This window comes from Hylaeus volcanicus, chromosome 5 (genome assembly GCF_026283585.1).
Source record: "Hylaeus volcanicus isolate JK05 chromosome 5, UHH_iyHylVolc1.0_haploid, whole genome shotgun sequence".
Taxonomy (NCBI): domain Eukaryota; kingdom Metazoa; phylum Arthropoda; class Insecta; order Hymenoptera; family Colletidae; genus Hylaeus; species Hylaeus volcanicus.
In genome coordinates, this window is record NC_071980.1 from 13248307 (window position 1) to 13265660 (window position 17354).

At 40.2% G+C, this 17354-nt stretch overlaps 1 protein-coding gene across 3 annotated transcripts in view; it reads left to right on the forward strand.

The window, feature by feature from the left end:
- Nucleotides 1-207: 207 nt before the first annotated feature.
- The window catches only part of LOC128877584 (ETS-like protein pointed), a 177945-nt gene continuing 160798 nt past the window's right edge, over nucleotides 208-17354 (forward strand). The window contains exons 1-2 of one of the 3 annotated variants that reach the window (XM_054124999.1): nucleotides 208-392; nucleotides 8233-8342. In XM_054124999.1, the coding sequence (XP_053980974.1) occupies nucleotides 8238-8342 (105 nt within the window). In that variant the 5' untranslated portion in view covers nucleotides 208-392; nucleotides 8233-8237. Of the gene's footprint in view, nucleotides 393-1957; nucleotides 2434-8232; nucleotides 8343-17354 lie in introns of those variants that run through there. The other 2 variants (XM_054125003.1, XM_054125000.1) reach the window with 2 other exon arrangements.

Genomic DNA, 17354 nt, shown 5'->3' on the forward strand with positions numbered 1-17354 from the left:
ATGGCGCAACCCAGAGAATCTGCGCACCATCTATCTATTCGTATATCCCGGGTGTAAATGTCGCTCCAACGGAAAAAGCAAACGACGATAACGAATCACGACACGGAATGCGAACGATCACCACCGATTGGTCGTAGACACGTTTCTGTGAAGAGTGGGGAGGTAGAGCCCGCTCTTGGTTTCATTCATGAACGCCTGGGCCGCAGCCATAATACATTTGTAATCTGTATTGTGTACGGGTAGACCGCGTTAGTGCTGCCGATGTGCGTGCGCCTCACAGTCGTACACGTGATTTTTGTTTTGTGTTCGGTTCTCTTTTGGTGTTTTCCGTGTGCATTATCTGATCAATTGACATTGCTGCGTTCTTTACTGGATTTTACGTTGGAAAACAGGTAAGGGAACGCGTGGAAATACATTAACCTGCGCGCTTTCTGTGTGACTCAAGCGCGCGAACGCGAATTCTTCGAAACTTTCGTACGTGCGAAACCTTTGATTCGTGTTTTATTAATAAAAGAACGACGCGAAAGGGGGATACGAAATTACCAAGGCATAGGAGGCTCTTACGAAAGGGTAGACGCAGAGACAGCGAGAAAAGTGTACGCCTACGACATACGGTCAGGCCTATATTTGTTTTGACGGAGTGTTCATTGGCTACTTTGCATCCCACGGACGATCGGAACACTGACAAGATGAGTATTATAATACGAGATCTCAGTAAAGACTTGTCCGGTGTTTTTCTATCGTTCGTTGGTACCGGCTCCGATCGAAGCTAAACAAATTACTTGGTATTTAATTTCGTTCTCTAGAATCTCACCGAGTTGATGACGATCTTTGTGGTACACTGGAAACCATTATTTATACTATATGTATAAACAATCGTGTTGTCCTCTGTAAACACCTCGAATGTATTGGAAGTTTTAGTTTATCTTACGTCATGCCATTTGCGATGGATACTTTGGTTTGATTTCAGATACACATATTTATCTAGAGGGGAGTCGATATATAATGCGTAGAAAATGCAATTCAGTTTTTGAAAACTCCATGGTTTATGAATACTGTGCTTAAAACTAGGTTCGTTTGCAATAGTACTCCAAAATCGATTTCTATGGGGATATTTCGAGGATTAGTTCCCTTTCTCACGTATTGATCACATTATCGATCGTAAATATATCGAATGTCTGATAATCGTATCGCACTTCGCGTCACGTAAAATTTTCACTTTTATCGTTTCGAACCAACGCGCAACGTAGACGCCGTTCCCAGAATTTTTTAACGGTCATCTCTTCCGAGTAAGTGCATAGCGAAACCTTGCTTTTCATTTGATCAAAAATCGATGAACGAATTTGTTGCGATGATAACGAGTCGAGAAATACAATGAAATGCATTGTACGAGAGAATTTACTGTGTGGTTAACGAACGAATGCGCTACGTAACGCTTAGATAATGAGCTTTCATTGTAATCTTTCGCGTGTTTTCATCTCTACAATACGTACAATCAATATACAACAATATAAATCCATACAATCTAAATTATCGTTACGTCAGTGGACAGTACATAGTATTTCTTATTATACTCTCTTATTGTCGAGACTAAAAATGGACGCGTATAATCGCATCAAATGTATTTCAAAATACGTAGTATAACTTAAAAGACGGTTTCTTTAAGTTCCTTAATTTTTGTCTTCGAATTTTTTGTTTCACAAATTAATCTCAAAGAAATAATAGGAAATCGTGTACGACCTGAACTTGGCCACTTACGAAATAGTAGAACATAGTTGCCAACATATTCGAAACAATAAAAATAAACGATGTTGGTAAAACATGCGTTCAACTTAACGGTAGAATCGCGTTATACGTTGAATTTGATTTCAATATACAATATTTTACGTTTCGGTAAACATTTTCTGTCGGGTCTGGATTAAGTTTTTATTCGGTGTCTGTGTAACATATTTCGCCGGTAACGCGTGGAGGTAATATTTCTGTTGAACAGTATTTGATATACACGCCGAGACGAGAGAAAGACGGATACGTAAAGCGTTGGTTTAGTGGTGGGGAGTAGTAGGGGGGAGTGAGAGAAACAGTGCATTGGACACAGTGTACGTTAAATGTGCACGAGGGGATGAGATGGCTAGCCTGGCAATTTAAAAAAGGAACGCGATGCCCTCGGTGTTGGTGAGTCGAGTGGTTTTTGTACACTTTCTCGGATCTCTGAGAGTACGGCATGGCAACGTCGCGACCTACCATGCTTCCCTCGTTTGTCTTCTCGGCTGTTTCTTCTCTGCCAAAGACGCGACAAATATCAAAGGCCAGAAGACACCGCGATGACAAAGCTGCACGAACATTCTGACATCGAGATGGAAAGAATGGATGCTAGAAAGAGATGGCGAGAAAACGACAGATAAAGCGAAGAAGCATGCGTGCGAGAAAGATAAGGTAAAAAGCTGTTGATCGGTTTCGTGAGACAAGACGATTCGTGTATCGCCAAACGGTTTTTACATAAAAATGGACGGAATTCAGTTACCAGGGTCCCGTATTCACAGTCGCGACTTAAGCATTGTCTTAAGAAGTTCTTGACTAAGTTCCCCTTATTGTAGTAAGCATTGCTTGAGTCGCTATGTATTCACAGTCAGCGAATAAGCTCGACTTATTGTTAGTTAAGAAACCGATGCTTAAGGTTTGCTTAGTTGAGCAAATGCTTTTAAGCAATGCTTGTTTGACGATCGGCTATTTCCGTCGATTTTCTATTGTAACAACCAATTAAAATGATTCTTGAAAATCCAGCATTATTACCGTGAATTGAATTGAACATTTGTCCCGGTGGCTCCCCTCGACGGAATTTTATTAAATTAACTAACGGACCCTGTGAGTAATACCTACAAAAAAATCTGGAATGATGATCGGTTATTTAGCTAGCACACGTAAAAGTTTAAAAACTGTCGGATTCCTGGAACATGGTTAAATAATTAAATAGAAACAAAAATACCAGCTATGCATACGATAGGGAGGCCACTACGATCAACAATTTTGTAATTGATATCATAATATTTTCCTTAAAAGTTCATTATTTCTTAAACGATATCCATTGTTTACATATACGAGCTATGCGTCGCTCGTTGGATGGTAAAATAGTCGTAAATAATTAAAAAGAAACAAAACTGGTGATATGCATATAAAAGAAGGACATTTATCGTATGATATGAAAAAAAGTTTAATAACATTAAGAATATACAATATTATTTTTTTATTATGTATATATATATATTTTTTTTTTACTTATACATATAACTCCATTTCGTATTTTTTAAGAAAGGAGGAGGAGTTACGGAGCCGCTATTTTCGTCTTTATTTTCGCACGCGTGCTTGTCATGTATACTGTTGACTCAAAAATGTAACCTCAATTAAGCGAAATAAGAACAGGTTTTCAATGAATAAGGCAAACTTATTCGACTATGAATTCATAAGGACTTAAGACTTTCTTAAGAACCGACTGTGAATCTAGAATAGACAGCAATTGCATTCAAAAGGAAATGCTTAAGTCGATGGTTAAGGCGTTACTTATTCGACGACTGTGAACCTGACAAACACCTTAAGCATACGCTTAAGGCCAGCTTCGAAATAAGTTGCGACTGTGAATACCGCCCCAGGTCTTCGAGTTGATGGCGTGTGTAGTGCCATCTCTCGAAGGGGTTAGGACACTAGTCGTTCGATTTTTGCGATTTATAATCGATACGTCCGAGGTACGGTTACGTTACGATAATCCTTCGATAATCGAAAGTATCGCTCGTCTAAACCATTGGCGTTCGAATTTTCGTAGGTGACGCGTGTGTCTCGAAGTAAGTTAACTTTAGTGAAAGGAATTCGTGAAATTATGGTTCGAAGAAAGGAATAGTTGGTTTTAATGAGTTCGAAAGTCAAGGGCACATCGAGATTTTTCCACATATGGGTCCATCGTGGGTGCTAGGGATCGTATACGGGTCCATGGATCCCGTGACCTGAAGGAACGCCTGCCCGCATCTGGAAACCCAGCGGCAGCTTCTCGAAAGATATTATATTGCTCTCTCGGGTGAGTTGAAACAATAGACACTCGAACATCTCGAAGGACAGGCCAGTTTGTGGACAGGGTTCGAGGAAAGCGAAACGAAAGTCGTGGCGTAGTTTCGTAGACGGACGGATGCATGGAAAAATCTAAAGTACCTTCGCCATATTGCTCATTGGAAAAATGAATTCTCGTTTAACGGGTTTTCAGGCTTGATAATAAATTACACTTGGCGACGAAAAACGAAATCGACAGACAACTATTGGTTTTACCATTCTTGTTACATTGTTTTTAGCATATTGTCATCCGATTTTCTGTATTAATTATTTCGTTCAGAAGTGAAATATTCACAATTGACGCTTGCCTCTTGACGAAGCCATTTCCTGCCATATTGCTTATTGGCAAAATGGATTCTCGTTTATATTTTATTACAGTGCTTTGAGATTTTGAATCCGAAACTAGACTTATGGGATACATTATATTTAGGTAAAAGAAAAATGATAAATAATTATTCATTTTTCCATTTTGCACAATTTATATTTACAACAAATTCTCTTTTGATTTTTGATATTAATTATTCCTTTAGTAAAATATTGACAAGTAATGGTTGCTTTTAGAACAATAATTCGAAAATACACTTCAATAATTAAATAAAAAAAACTTTTAATAATGTTCAACACTCGATTAGGATCTCAATTCTTTAAAAAAAAAAAAATTGTGTTTTAAGATAAAATCTGATCATTTACTTGTTGTAGAGTAAGAACAACGATCTTTCACATCTGGTCTTTGTCGTAGTTATTCATATCTTGGAATCGTATCAGCACGGTATCAGGATTGTTCTCCGTTCTTCTTCTTTTCCCTTTGTTTCAGCGTACAGATAGACAACGTGAAGTCTTTGGACGTAGCGTTAACTCGTCTAAAGCAAAACGTCCTGGTCTGCGTGTCCTCGGTATATGCCAGTCAGGAACTCGCGAAGTGAAACAAACCAGGAGCGTTACGACTTTACCCTCCGTATCGAACGATCTTTTCCTTCGCTTTCGTTGCTCGGAAACTCAGGTAGACGCAGTCGTCTGGAAATGGTATCCTCCTATTTGCACGGAAGTCGGTTGATCACTTTAAAAGCCGATCGTGTTCCCTTCCGACAACACCTACAGATTTCCAGATACAACGGGAACATGCATGAAAAGTATCCGCCAAAGTGCACAGCAGTCGTAGGTCTTGGATCGTTGCAAGAACACTCCTAATTTCTGCGATGTTCGCTATGAAATTAATATTCAAGCAAGCTCTTTATTATGAAGCAATCTTTGTATGTAGATACTACCATGTTCGAGAAGCTTTCGTACATTTAATACTTAGAAAATTGTTATCATCAGATAATAAGTCAACGTGGTAACAAAAGTGTACCGTAATCCGTATTACAATCTAGTACATCTATCGTTATACATATAAGGAAATCTGGAATTGATGAAAATCGTATTATAATTGAAAAGCTGATAACGACGTGCCCTCGCGTCCTTCGGATCAACAACGAGATATTTGCCGGACGAAGAGACACGCCTCTTGTTATTATCGGACGAAAGCTTTTCGCAAATCTGATTCGTCGGAGAGTTCTTGGAATTTGATCGTTTGCGGCGTACATTTGCTACTTCGAGGGATTATTGTGTCACTGCTTTCAAAAAGCAACGTCGGATAAGCGAATCGCAGGCGTATCTTTCGTCACGTCGGATCGATAGCCATCCGTTGGACGATAAGCATTGTTATCTCCTCGATCGTAAAGCGAAAGTAGGCATTGTTAATATCTCTGTTAAAAACAACGCCACGGGGGAGCGAAACAGCGACTTCATTTTCGTGTTTTCGATTTTCTCGTCTGAAAGCCTTGAGATTATTCCGGATTGTTTTCGCTCTTGGATATTTATCGAGAATGTCACCTATTTTATATCAAACATATTAATTTTTTAACCTTAGACTCGAATTTGTTATTTTGGTTAAAAGAAATATTCTCGACGCGAATGATTCTTTTGCTACTTGTAAGAGCTTTTCGATCCGTAGAGTAGAATGCTTTCTCAGCGCTTTCTCAGCGCTTTCTCAGCGCTTTCTCATCGAGATGATACAGACACCTTGCACAGACGAAAGGGTTAAAGACCAGAATTTTGAAACGCTTTGTACCGAGGTAGATTTTGCCCGCGTCTAAAGAGCCGTGAGAGTCGATGGCGGTGCTCGAGCACTTTTCCACCTACCATCTGTCGTTTGGGCTTCCAGCCGGAGTAACCTGATCTTTGTAGAAACCAGGGTTCAAAAACCTCCTACGTACGCTGTAGTGCCTGCAGCTCGCATCCCCTTACACTTGCACCTTCTAAAAATTGCACCGGCATATTTCGCAAAAGCGGTGCAGTTCTTGTCTCAAATATTACTTGGTTAGACATTAACAACGAATTCTATTCTTCGATTGGAGGTTTCGCAGCGTTCCATGCAAGTATATCTAGAGACTTTGAAAATAGAAATCGGTATTCTAAGTTTTTTCGAAACGCAGAATCTCGAGCATTCGTTTTGGCGAGTTTAGAGTCGAGCGATGTTTCACGCGTTTTAGAGCATAAATGGAGGGGGAGGGGAATGGAGGAAAAAGGAATAGTCGGTTGGCAGAGTAGGTGCGTCATGTGGTAGAGAATTTACTGTACAGGTTGCAAATAAAAAGGGAACGGTGGTGATTTAGCATCTCCAGACCCGGCTCAGAAATGTGTGCGCGCGCGTTCGTTGAACGTCTGTTTTTAAAGCGCCTACCCGACCGCCATTAAGCGTCCAAATGAAAAGTTATGCTTTTCACGTGCGAGCCACCCTCTAAATAACGAATTTACACGCGCGAATCAAACAAAATGCCTCCGAACGCCGCAATAACCTCTCAGGGACGAACAAATTTATTTAGGAACCGAGCGAGTACCAGCAGCGAGTTTATAGAGGGACTAATTGGCCCGCGATTTGATCTTTAACGCATCGATCGCCAAGACGGCTTTATAAGAGAAAAAGAATTTATGCAGACGATGGCTTCTAACTCGATGGAATTTAATTTTCTTAGGATGACGCTAGACATCCCATTGGCTAGGCTAGAATATTGCTTCCTATTTTCTAACGAACACGACCGTACCTGATTCTTGGTGGACGCGTTAAAGACTTAGGAAACCCCTGTGTTTGGAAAGATATATGATTATTAGGCTTTCCAGAGTAATCAGGATGACTGAAACAGAAACAAATTCAACATTTTCGTCTTATACATTTTGTATGGTCTCTTTAGAAGATTTGTACACCTCAAAAATGTATGGGACGAAACTAAAATATTGCTCTGGAATGTCCAATTATGTAGCGAGTGTAATAAGTATTCGTACGCCGATCAATTTCCTAAAAAACTTTTGTGAAATTGTAGTTTATTAATTTCTTTTTTTGTAATCAAGGATATTCTACATATTCTCGGAAATCTCTAGAATAGATGTAGTCCAAACAACAGTTATTAGTTTATATAACAAGAAAATACGAAAAATTGGTAAAAATATAGAAGCAATAAATATTCGTACGGTTTTTATGACGAACAATTTACAGTAGAATTTGTAACACAAGCACATCAGTTTATTGCTTCGTGGGAATTAGAAAACATTAAATTTTCAGTAAAAAAAGACTTAAAAAATGCTCTAATAAAGGAATGAAAAAAGATCCCACTCCGAATAATATCGACATTTATGATAGTTAATTTAATGCCTAGAAGAGTTGCAGTAATTATAAATTCAAATGGAAATCCTACCAAGTATTAATTATTTATAAATTAATCTAAATTAATGTAAATTTCATGTTTCTTTGTAATGAAGTTTTGAGAATTTAACATTTGTTCGAATACTTATTGCTTCAATATTTCTGTCGATTAATTGATTTTTTCTTGTTAATTTCGCAACTTAGATAAATAGCAATATTTTTTTGTAATCTATCTATACTAGAGATTTCCAAGAATATGTAGAATGTCATTGTTTATAAAAAAGAAGTTAATAAATTACAATTGAACGTAGTTTTTTCTTTAATTGATCAGTGTACGAATACTTACTACACCCACTGTATGTATATTCTTCTAAACACTGTTATTGATAAAGACGTTTTTTTTTTTTTAATTCCGTTATCGTTTGTAATGTCTCGTTGCTGAAACTTCGTTCCTGTTTCAGTCAAAATGGATATGGAATCCCTGTACGACTACGGGGATGAGGAACAGGATTTCTACGAGGAGAGTCCCGGGACCAGGAAGGGCTATCCCATCGATCACAGATCCATCAAGGTCAGTGAGTGCTCCTCGATCCTAGTCGCGAGGCGGCCGGAAGGAAGGCTCGAGCGTCGAGTTAATTTTAACCGTACGATCACACAGGTGACACGTAATTACACCGGGTCTAATTTTAAAGCGAGGCGGGCAATTTCGAAACACGAGTGGTTCGATCTCGGCCGAAAACTTTCCTAGCTTGGCGCGTTGTTATTTTCGGGGCACTCTTTGACAACGCCACCTCGCGTCGACGACGCCATTGTTGTGTAATTGTTCATTGTCACAGTCCGTTCTTTTGTCGTTTTTCATCTGTTTCCGTCGCGCGGAGAAACGAAAGCAGGCGCAGAGTTGCGAAAGATCGTAGAATCTAGAACTGGCAAGGTACTGAGAATTGGGCATTGGTGTGTTTTGTTTGATACGAAGAGGCGTTCGATTTCCAAACAGCTGTCGAATATGATATGTAAGGAGAGGGAGGACGAAGGTTACCTTCGACGGTATAAACAGGATGGGAGCACGTGATTTAACCTAGTATTCACTTGAAATAAATTAGATCAACTTTTGTCTGTCTCGTACTCAAAAGTCTCATGTTACGTTGCGTATTACCTAAACAGTTCCTAACATTGGAATGCAACTCGGTAGTAACTGATGTTGGGAACAAATGTAATTTATGAGGCTATTTATATTGCGATATTTGAAGCGTTACTTTGTGGATACTTGGACCAGTCGCAACTTGGCGACGGGGAACGTTATTCCGAACAATCGTTGGAAACGATGGCGAATGATGAATTCGTATCTATTTAACTTACAGAAGGATGGTCGAAACAGGTCAGTCGTTAGCGTGGTCGTTTTGGAAATCGTTAATTAACCCTGACGCGCGGTTGGCGAGCATCAGGCGTGCACGAGCGGCGCACGATTCGTTAGCAAGTGGAGCCGGTCGAAATAGGCCAATCGTACTCTATTTTCGCGGCGATAGTTGACGTTGGCAGCCGCGTTGGCAGCGGCTGGGATTGTACGAGTGCCAGTAACAATTCGTTCCTCCTCGCTACTCTCTGCCTTCGTTTCATGAATGAACGTAGAGCCAGCGCGCTCGTTCATCGTGTCCCCTCGGCTCCTCTCTGACCTCGCCTGGTCATCATCTAACGCATTTATCGCGATCTCGGTTCTTCTTTCGGTCTCCTCTCCGAGAAGAAAATATTAGTGTAAAGCTAGACAACGAGTAGGAACACGAACGATAGCTTATAGTAAATTATTCTATTTGACGTATCGTTCTCTTTCGGCACGATCACTCGGATTAATTAAAAGGCAGGTTTCAAGCAGGTTTCCAAGTGTTTTCAGTAGCTCAACTTATGTTGCACAGGAATGTATAGGGATTTAATGATTCGTTAGAGTATTCGATGCTTTGATAGCAGAAGTAATTTTTTAACGAATGGAATACAGAATTCTGCGTAAGAAGAGTATACCTATCATTCTCGCCTATCGTGAAACGGGAAAAGGTGACCTACGTGGTTCTAAGTACCTTGCGTCAAAGCATTCGTTTTGTAGTAGACTTTGATCAATATCAGTAAATGTAATCGGATACAAACGGATCGCTAGCGATGCGCGAGAGAAGACGTCATTAGACGAGGCTGGCACTCTATTAAAAGGGAAGAGCGCAATATCCTTCGAAAGCGAAAGGGACACCGAAGAAACGGGATGTAGGGAAGAAACGCACGGCCAGCCGTTCCAGGGGGAGGAGAAAGGAGAAATCTAAGCCGCCAGAAATAGCATCCCCTTCTTGCGTCGTGCAGAGCCCAGACCTTCTTCATGCGCCGCTCATTCTAGTCCCATGCACCGTTGCCTCACCTACGTCACGCGTTCTCTCGCACCCGGTGCATCAGCGTCGGCCTCTTCCTCTCACGCCTTTGCTTCTTTTCATTAACGCGAGGGTTGACGGAGAATAATCTAAACGGGTATCGTTTCACGCACGTGAGTCGCAAACGACGGCCTCTCTCCGGATATCGAACATCCACGACACCAAGGGAGATCGACGCCACGGAACGTTAATAATTATTGTTCCGCGAAAATTCAATAATTGCAGCTTCGTTTCGTAGATAGTACTGCAAAGATTGTTCAGCGGTTGCGAAGCACAGCGATAGGAAAGAGGAAGCAGCCGGAGCGAATTCGAAATTTGATCGATTGCACAGGCATGTCTGGAACAATTAGGAATTGAAATCGTAGCGTTCGTTTGCCGTGGAATCAGAATTAAACGATTTGGGCGTGGTGCATCCGTTTCCTTTCCTAGCTTCCTGCCGCATACTGATTACTATTACGCTTATTTTCCCCTAACAATAGTCGACAGGTCGATCGTAGTAGTTTTGTTTTTCAGAGCACTAGCGTGTCTCGATTCACTCTCGACATGTCTATTTAAAGACGATCTGTTTAAATTAGTCTTCATCGAATCGAGCATTTTGTTTTGTCTACGGAATGTTTTCGATTCTTTTGTTCTCAAGTATTCTCAGTAGCTCAACTTTAAACGTTAATAACTGTATTATAAGATCCTCGATGTACACTTCCTGTGCGCATACATTCATGCACCTCCAGCATCGCATAATCTTCGTGTCGCCGAATTTTACCGGGAACAGTCTCTTTTTCTCTGGGCCATCTGTCGATGAATATTAATAAGAGGAAAGCAGGACAGCTGTTGTTTGCTGGGAGCAGGAACTGGCCACTTGTCCGGTCGTTTCTCTACCGGAAGTCCTTCGCAGAACTTGCCGAAAAACGATATCCCTCCTTCCCGCGCGCATCGCTTCAGGCCCTCCCGCAGGTTTTCCAGCGTGATTCGATCTCTCGAGCTGTCTCCCGAGTCAAGAGTTTTCAATCGTTTCGAATTAGGGAATTGCATGGTTTACCTATCTCAATTCAGATTAGTCATAAATAACGAGAATAGCGCAATTAACAAAAAATCCAAGACAAGCTGTGAATAGTATAGATTTTAAAGATACGTAGAGATTGCAGAACTCTTAGGATTGAGAGTTAAATGGGAGATACAAGTGTCTATGCATAGATGACTGGAAACCCAGTTTCTAAAATAATTTCACGTATATATCTCGTCCAAATTAGCATTGTTTGCTCGGTACCATCGTTCCCAAAGAACAACGATACCTAAGGTTATAAATGTACAGAGTTCGCGGAGCTAACCTTTAACTATTTTACTACAAGGATAAAAAATCCACCGTGGATATTTATATCAGCCACTAGGAGCCAATCTAGCGGAAAAAGTACTTAATCGTGCGCATCTTGTGTCATTCATTGGAGACAAATGCGATCGTCGTATAAATAGATAGCCGGACGATGAATAGCTGCGGCGTTACTTATTCATAGACGTTTTTCCATTGACGCTTCGTCTCGTGTACCAAGCCAGTTCGTTGAATTTCTCGCGAGGCTATTCCACCCCATTTTCGTCCATGATCGGATGAATTCAAATCGAGTGCAAAGTGTCGCAGAATCGGTCGGTGGTATTTATGCAGATATATCAGATTGGTAAATATTAGAGTAGGTGTCTGAATATTTCAGTATCCAGGAGACGTTCCAGCAAAGTTAACGAACTTTTGACATTCGTTCATTGTTCAACGTCGTCCGGTCCATTAACCCCGAGAGGATTTATCGAGTTTCGATCAACCCCCGACACATCTGCAGATTGTTTAAATATTTATTCTTCGTTATTATTCAATTATGAGCTTCCGCCTAATTTCGTTATGATGATTTATATTCGGTAATGTAAATTGTTTAGTTGTATGAAATTAATTAGGAGACTTAGGAGAATACGAAACGAGTATTATGTTTTGTAATAGTTAAACAAAAGAACGAGCTTATAGCGAAGAAAGGTAGAAACTTCCTTTGTGCGTCATTTCGTGACCGTATCGTTGAAACAGTTACAAAAAGCACGCTGAAATCGATAAATGTAACATGCTTAATCGACTCATTGAGGGTACCACGAGAATGAAAGTTGCTGCAGTCGAGACCGCCTCGGGAGGACTTATCTAATCAGTGCACTTTCTTTGTGTACGTGCGCCATGTACCAGGCGACATTCAGTCTAAGAAAATATTGATACGTAAAGTTCATTCATGGTATTAGACATTAGATCTGCGTTTCATAGACAGTGTGTCCCGATAGGTGCCTCTTTCCAATAACCAATATGGAGTTCATCAGCTTTCGCGAGATATTATTGGGAAGCTTTTATAAAACAGAATACGTAATTGTAAACTAATCTGTTTTATTATTATTTTTAGATATAGAAAACACTTCTGTGTTCGAGGCTTTCTATTTCTACTCAACAACTACCAAACATTTTCTTAACGTACAAATCAAATCTTTATTAAAGAAAATTGTATGCTGTTTCTTCTCTGACCTTTAAACTTATCGAATTGAAAATCTCACGGTGTTATCTCTATCGCCTGCTCGCGTGTACAAGAAAGTAAACGACGTTGGTAAAATCAGGAGATAATCTTAGATTGAAACTCGCATGGGTCGGGTAAACGCAAAATGTTTATACTTCGTAATGCTGAAAGAAGTACGAGCAAACCCGCAATATGGAAACCCTTTACAATAACAAACTTTCTCTAACAACTTCTCTGATTATTTGCCATTGAGATTAATAGTCCATTGTTATTATTTGTGATTGCATTCCAGTCTATCGGCGGTCTGATTCGTTAAATATAGATGCAGAACGTCGGGATCTGACACGCTGCGGTTGACGTTTGTCAATATCATTAAGAAACTTGGAACATTTGACGCGATTACTCTGAAACGGTTCACGGTATGAAGTGTCACCATTATTGTCTGGTCTTAAGTAGGTTAGTGTCTGGTAATTCGGACTGAAAATAACGGGCACATTATCGTATCGTTTTTTGTTATAAACACCATCTGAAATTAAAATTAGCGCTCTTACAACACTTCGAATATAGTCCAACAAGATATTTCTTTTTGGAGTAACGGTTTAGTTATTTTTAATCATTTAAGACACGATATCAACAAAAATTTATGGTGCCCATGATTTTAAGTGAGTTTATTATGCCAATCTTGACCTGATTTTTTGTGAATTCGTCTTGTAGAAATTTCGTTTCTACCTTGTGAGTTTATTATACATTTAGGAAATTTCATTTTAGAAACGTGGGATCATGGAAAGCAAAATTGATCTGAATTCACCAGGCTCTCCCTTTAATGATCGAACGGAGAAATCGTCGCGTTGGACTTGTACTGGGTTGACTCGAAAGGGAAGACTTTGGCGAGGTGTTCGATCTGGAAAAAATATTCCCGGAGGTTCGTGCTCCTCCGCGGCTGCTGCGTGGCTCGAATAGATTTACATGTCTGAAAGGACCATTACCAGGAACGCGGTTGAAAATCTATTTTTGCCGCCGCTACTCGAAACAATCCTGCCTGTATTGCTCTCGTTAAACTCGTTCAGGATTCCCTCCAGCAATCACTTATTTCGGGTGGCTCGCCACCGCGGCTTTCAATCCCGAACACCGACTCGACGGAAATATCTTGGCGATATTTGCACCGATTTTCTCGGTAGTCCTCGACTATTTCAACTGTAGTTAACCCTGCCAACGTTAACGTTGTCACAGTTTAGCTTTGAGATTCAAAGGTAAGAAATCTAGGCCAGGGGTAGGACATTTATGCCACGAGAATTGAATTCGAAATAAAATTATCAATGGCGTCGCTTGCAGGCTTTTATTATAAAATATTAGCGAGCAGTATTTAGAAGTCTCAAAGGGAACGGTATGTATTAGCACGATTCGGTTGTTGGCTTTGAGTCATCTCCAGAATTTAGAAGGTTCGAACAAGAAGAAATTATTCTATAGAATTTGGCTCAATTTCGGTCCATGCTTGATAGATACGTCTGGAGTTTTGGAAGGTGTCGAAATTGGCCTTTCGCCGGAAATCTGAATATTGGCAATCGACGGATCGTTGGCCACTCGCGAATAGAGTTCTCGTGCTGGAACGTTTCTGGAGCCACGGAATATGTAATCAAAGGTAGGCAAAAGAATAAGAAGAAAGCAGGAACAAACGGGGGTAAAAATAGCAACGAATTGTGGCCGGCATGAGAAAACGTGCTAATAGCTTCTCTTCGATTCTTCCTTTCAAGGGCGTTTTCGACAATCCGTCTTTTTCCGTTTTCAATGGCAGCCAGTAGCGTCGCCTCTCTCGCTCGTCTCTTTCGACGATTCTCGCTTTACCCCTTCCACCGGGGCCTCTCTTACTCATTCATTCAGAGAACGACCGAGTTCGTTTCTCAACGAGCATAATGCCGGCTTCTTATAAGAGCCGGGTCGTCGTGCTGCCTCTGATCCGTAGAAACAGACTTTATGCATAAAGATGGAAGCTTAAGAGGTTTATACAGTTGGACACTTGGAAAGAAGGCTCTACTTTACGAATTTTTCTCCGTTCATCCATCATTTGTTTTGTTTAAATTCACACTAGTAGAAAGTAAAGTTCATAAAAAATTTAGATGATTATTGGGAATTATTGAAAATTAACCAAACTATATATATATATTAATTGCACTTTTAATTAAGGCCCCATACCACAGTGTGTGCGCGGTAAGTGAGTGTATTTTTAATAATTTTTTTCGAGCAAACGATGAATGTTTTTTTTTCATTGATACTTTTATCCAATATATACATAAATAAGATACTACACAAATTTTCTTATCCAAATATTACGAATAGTTTGCGGTGAACGTCGCTACACTCTGATGAAGTTGCTGCTTGGTGGTTGACAGCGATTAAGCTATACGGTTCATCTGATAAAAAAAAAAATATATATTTATAAACTAGACATCTAGATTTACAGCACCACGTAGGGATCTCTTTATAAAGGGTCCCCTTCTATTTTATTTTTATTCATAAAGAATGAAAATTGTGAAAATGGGAAATAAAATTCGCTGGACCGCCATTTCTTCTTTTTTTTTTTTTTTTTTAGATATCGAAAATTCCCTACGAGATGCTATAAACCTATATGTCTAGTTCATAAATATATATTCTTTTTTTTCTTCAGATGAACCGTATGGTTTAATCGCTGTCAACCACCAAGCAGCAACTTCGGCAGAGTGTCCTTTTGGTAGCGGCGTACACCGCAAACTATTCGTCATATTTGGATAAGAAAATTTGTGTAGTATCTTATTTATGTATATATTGGATAAAAGTATCAATGGAAAAAAAACATTCATCGTTTGCTCGAAAAAAATTATTAAAAATACACCCACTTACCGCGCGCGCACTGTGGTATGGGGCCTTAACACTTAGGGATTTAAAATAAAAAGATAATGCAATTTAATTAAACGAAATTGATAAAATTTAAGCCTTCTTTTAGAGCCCAACTTTTACTTTTTCAAATAGAGTTATTCAAATAGAGGTCGATTGCTTCTACTTTGCATAGCTGCCATAAACATTCGAACCGGTCTACTTTAAGAAGGCTTACTTTAATAAATACGTCAATATACGTTTTATCCTCTAACTATAGGAACACAGAGGGCGAGTTATTTCGAGCTTCTTCGACGAGGAAGGTGAGCGAGGAACGCGACGGTCGAGCAGCGTTGTTTCCGAGAAATCATTACGAATTGCATCATTCGCAATTCGTACGACGATTAATTCATCTAGGCACGAGCGTCGAGCATGATACATACCCATTGATGATCGCCCGTGACTGAATTCGGTCTTGGTGGAACGTGGGCGAATTTCGTTTCGTTACGAGTTCTATTTGTAACTCGGCATTGTTGCATACAGTCTCTAAATTCGGCTAAATCTTCACCTAAAAATTTAGTTCTCAGATCTGAGATTAGAAACAAATGAAAAAATATTCATATAGATGTAAGACATTGTTGGATATTTTACCAGGCGAAAATGCAGAAAAATTCATCCAAACCCATTGGGGTTCGGTGGCATAGCTCGCGAGGTAGTTTCGTTCGGAACAAGTGGCCAGGAACGTTCGATCACGTAGTCAAACGTTGTGGAACGAATCGCCACGGCGTGGTATCGTTCGAATGCCGATGATGAAAGAGGAAGAGATAGGTAAACAGATAGACGGACAGGGAGAAAGACGACAAGCGAACGCGTGACAAGAATTACGATCCGCCAAGCTTATCTGCATACACGTGTTGCATGCGTACACCGCCAATACGTAGGGGAAAATAATTATCGTGGAAGACAGAGAGCCCTCCCATTAACGCGGAATCATCGTCTTTCTTTTCGCCGTTGCACGCTCTCGTCCGCGTCATCGTTGGAAAATCTTAATTATCTCAGGTTGTCGTTCACAACTTAGAAAAGTCTGCAACGCTCAAAGGGCTCTTGCAAATACCACGTGCAAATGCACCGATATTTTATACTAAAGTAGACATAACGCGCGGCTGTTCGATTGCGGAGTACGTCTATCAGCGATACAGATAAATATAAGGATAGCGTGTTCGTGACATCGCTACCTGATGACAAAGTCGACGATCTCGTTGATTCAACGACCCCCACGCTACTCGTCCTCGCTATTTATAAATGCCGATAGTTCTCGAAACTAGCTGTTCACGGCTGATCGTTGCACCCTGTTGTGCTCCAAAATCTTCCAAGTTTTGGCACTTTTTTCAGCCTCCTCGCGACTCAGACGTTTACAGATTTTTGCAAACATTGTTTCGCGTTCTACACTCGTCACAGGTCTAACTCGGCTCGGCACTTTTCGTGTCACAGATTTTTAGTATACGGTAGAAAATTACCACGTGTAGAAGAGGGAACGTGGAAACATGTTCTCGCGACAAAGTCACGTTCCATTCGGGAGCTACGACATCGAATTTAAAATGAGACTGTAGGATACTTATTGTAAAATTTAATCTGACGTTGATTCACGGCGTCTATTAATCTCTCCGTAATGTATTTTATTACGGGGGAATTTAGCCATGAATAATATATTTATATTTTTAGCGATCACTTTCGTGTTACGTATTTAACACTTGCTCTATTACGCATCTTGTGACGTAGCTATTCTTGTGAAAGACGTTTGTGTACTAG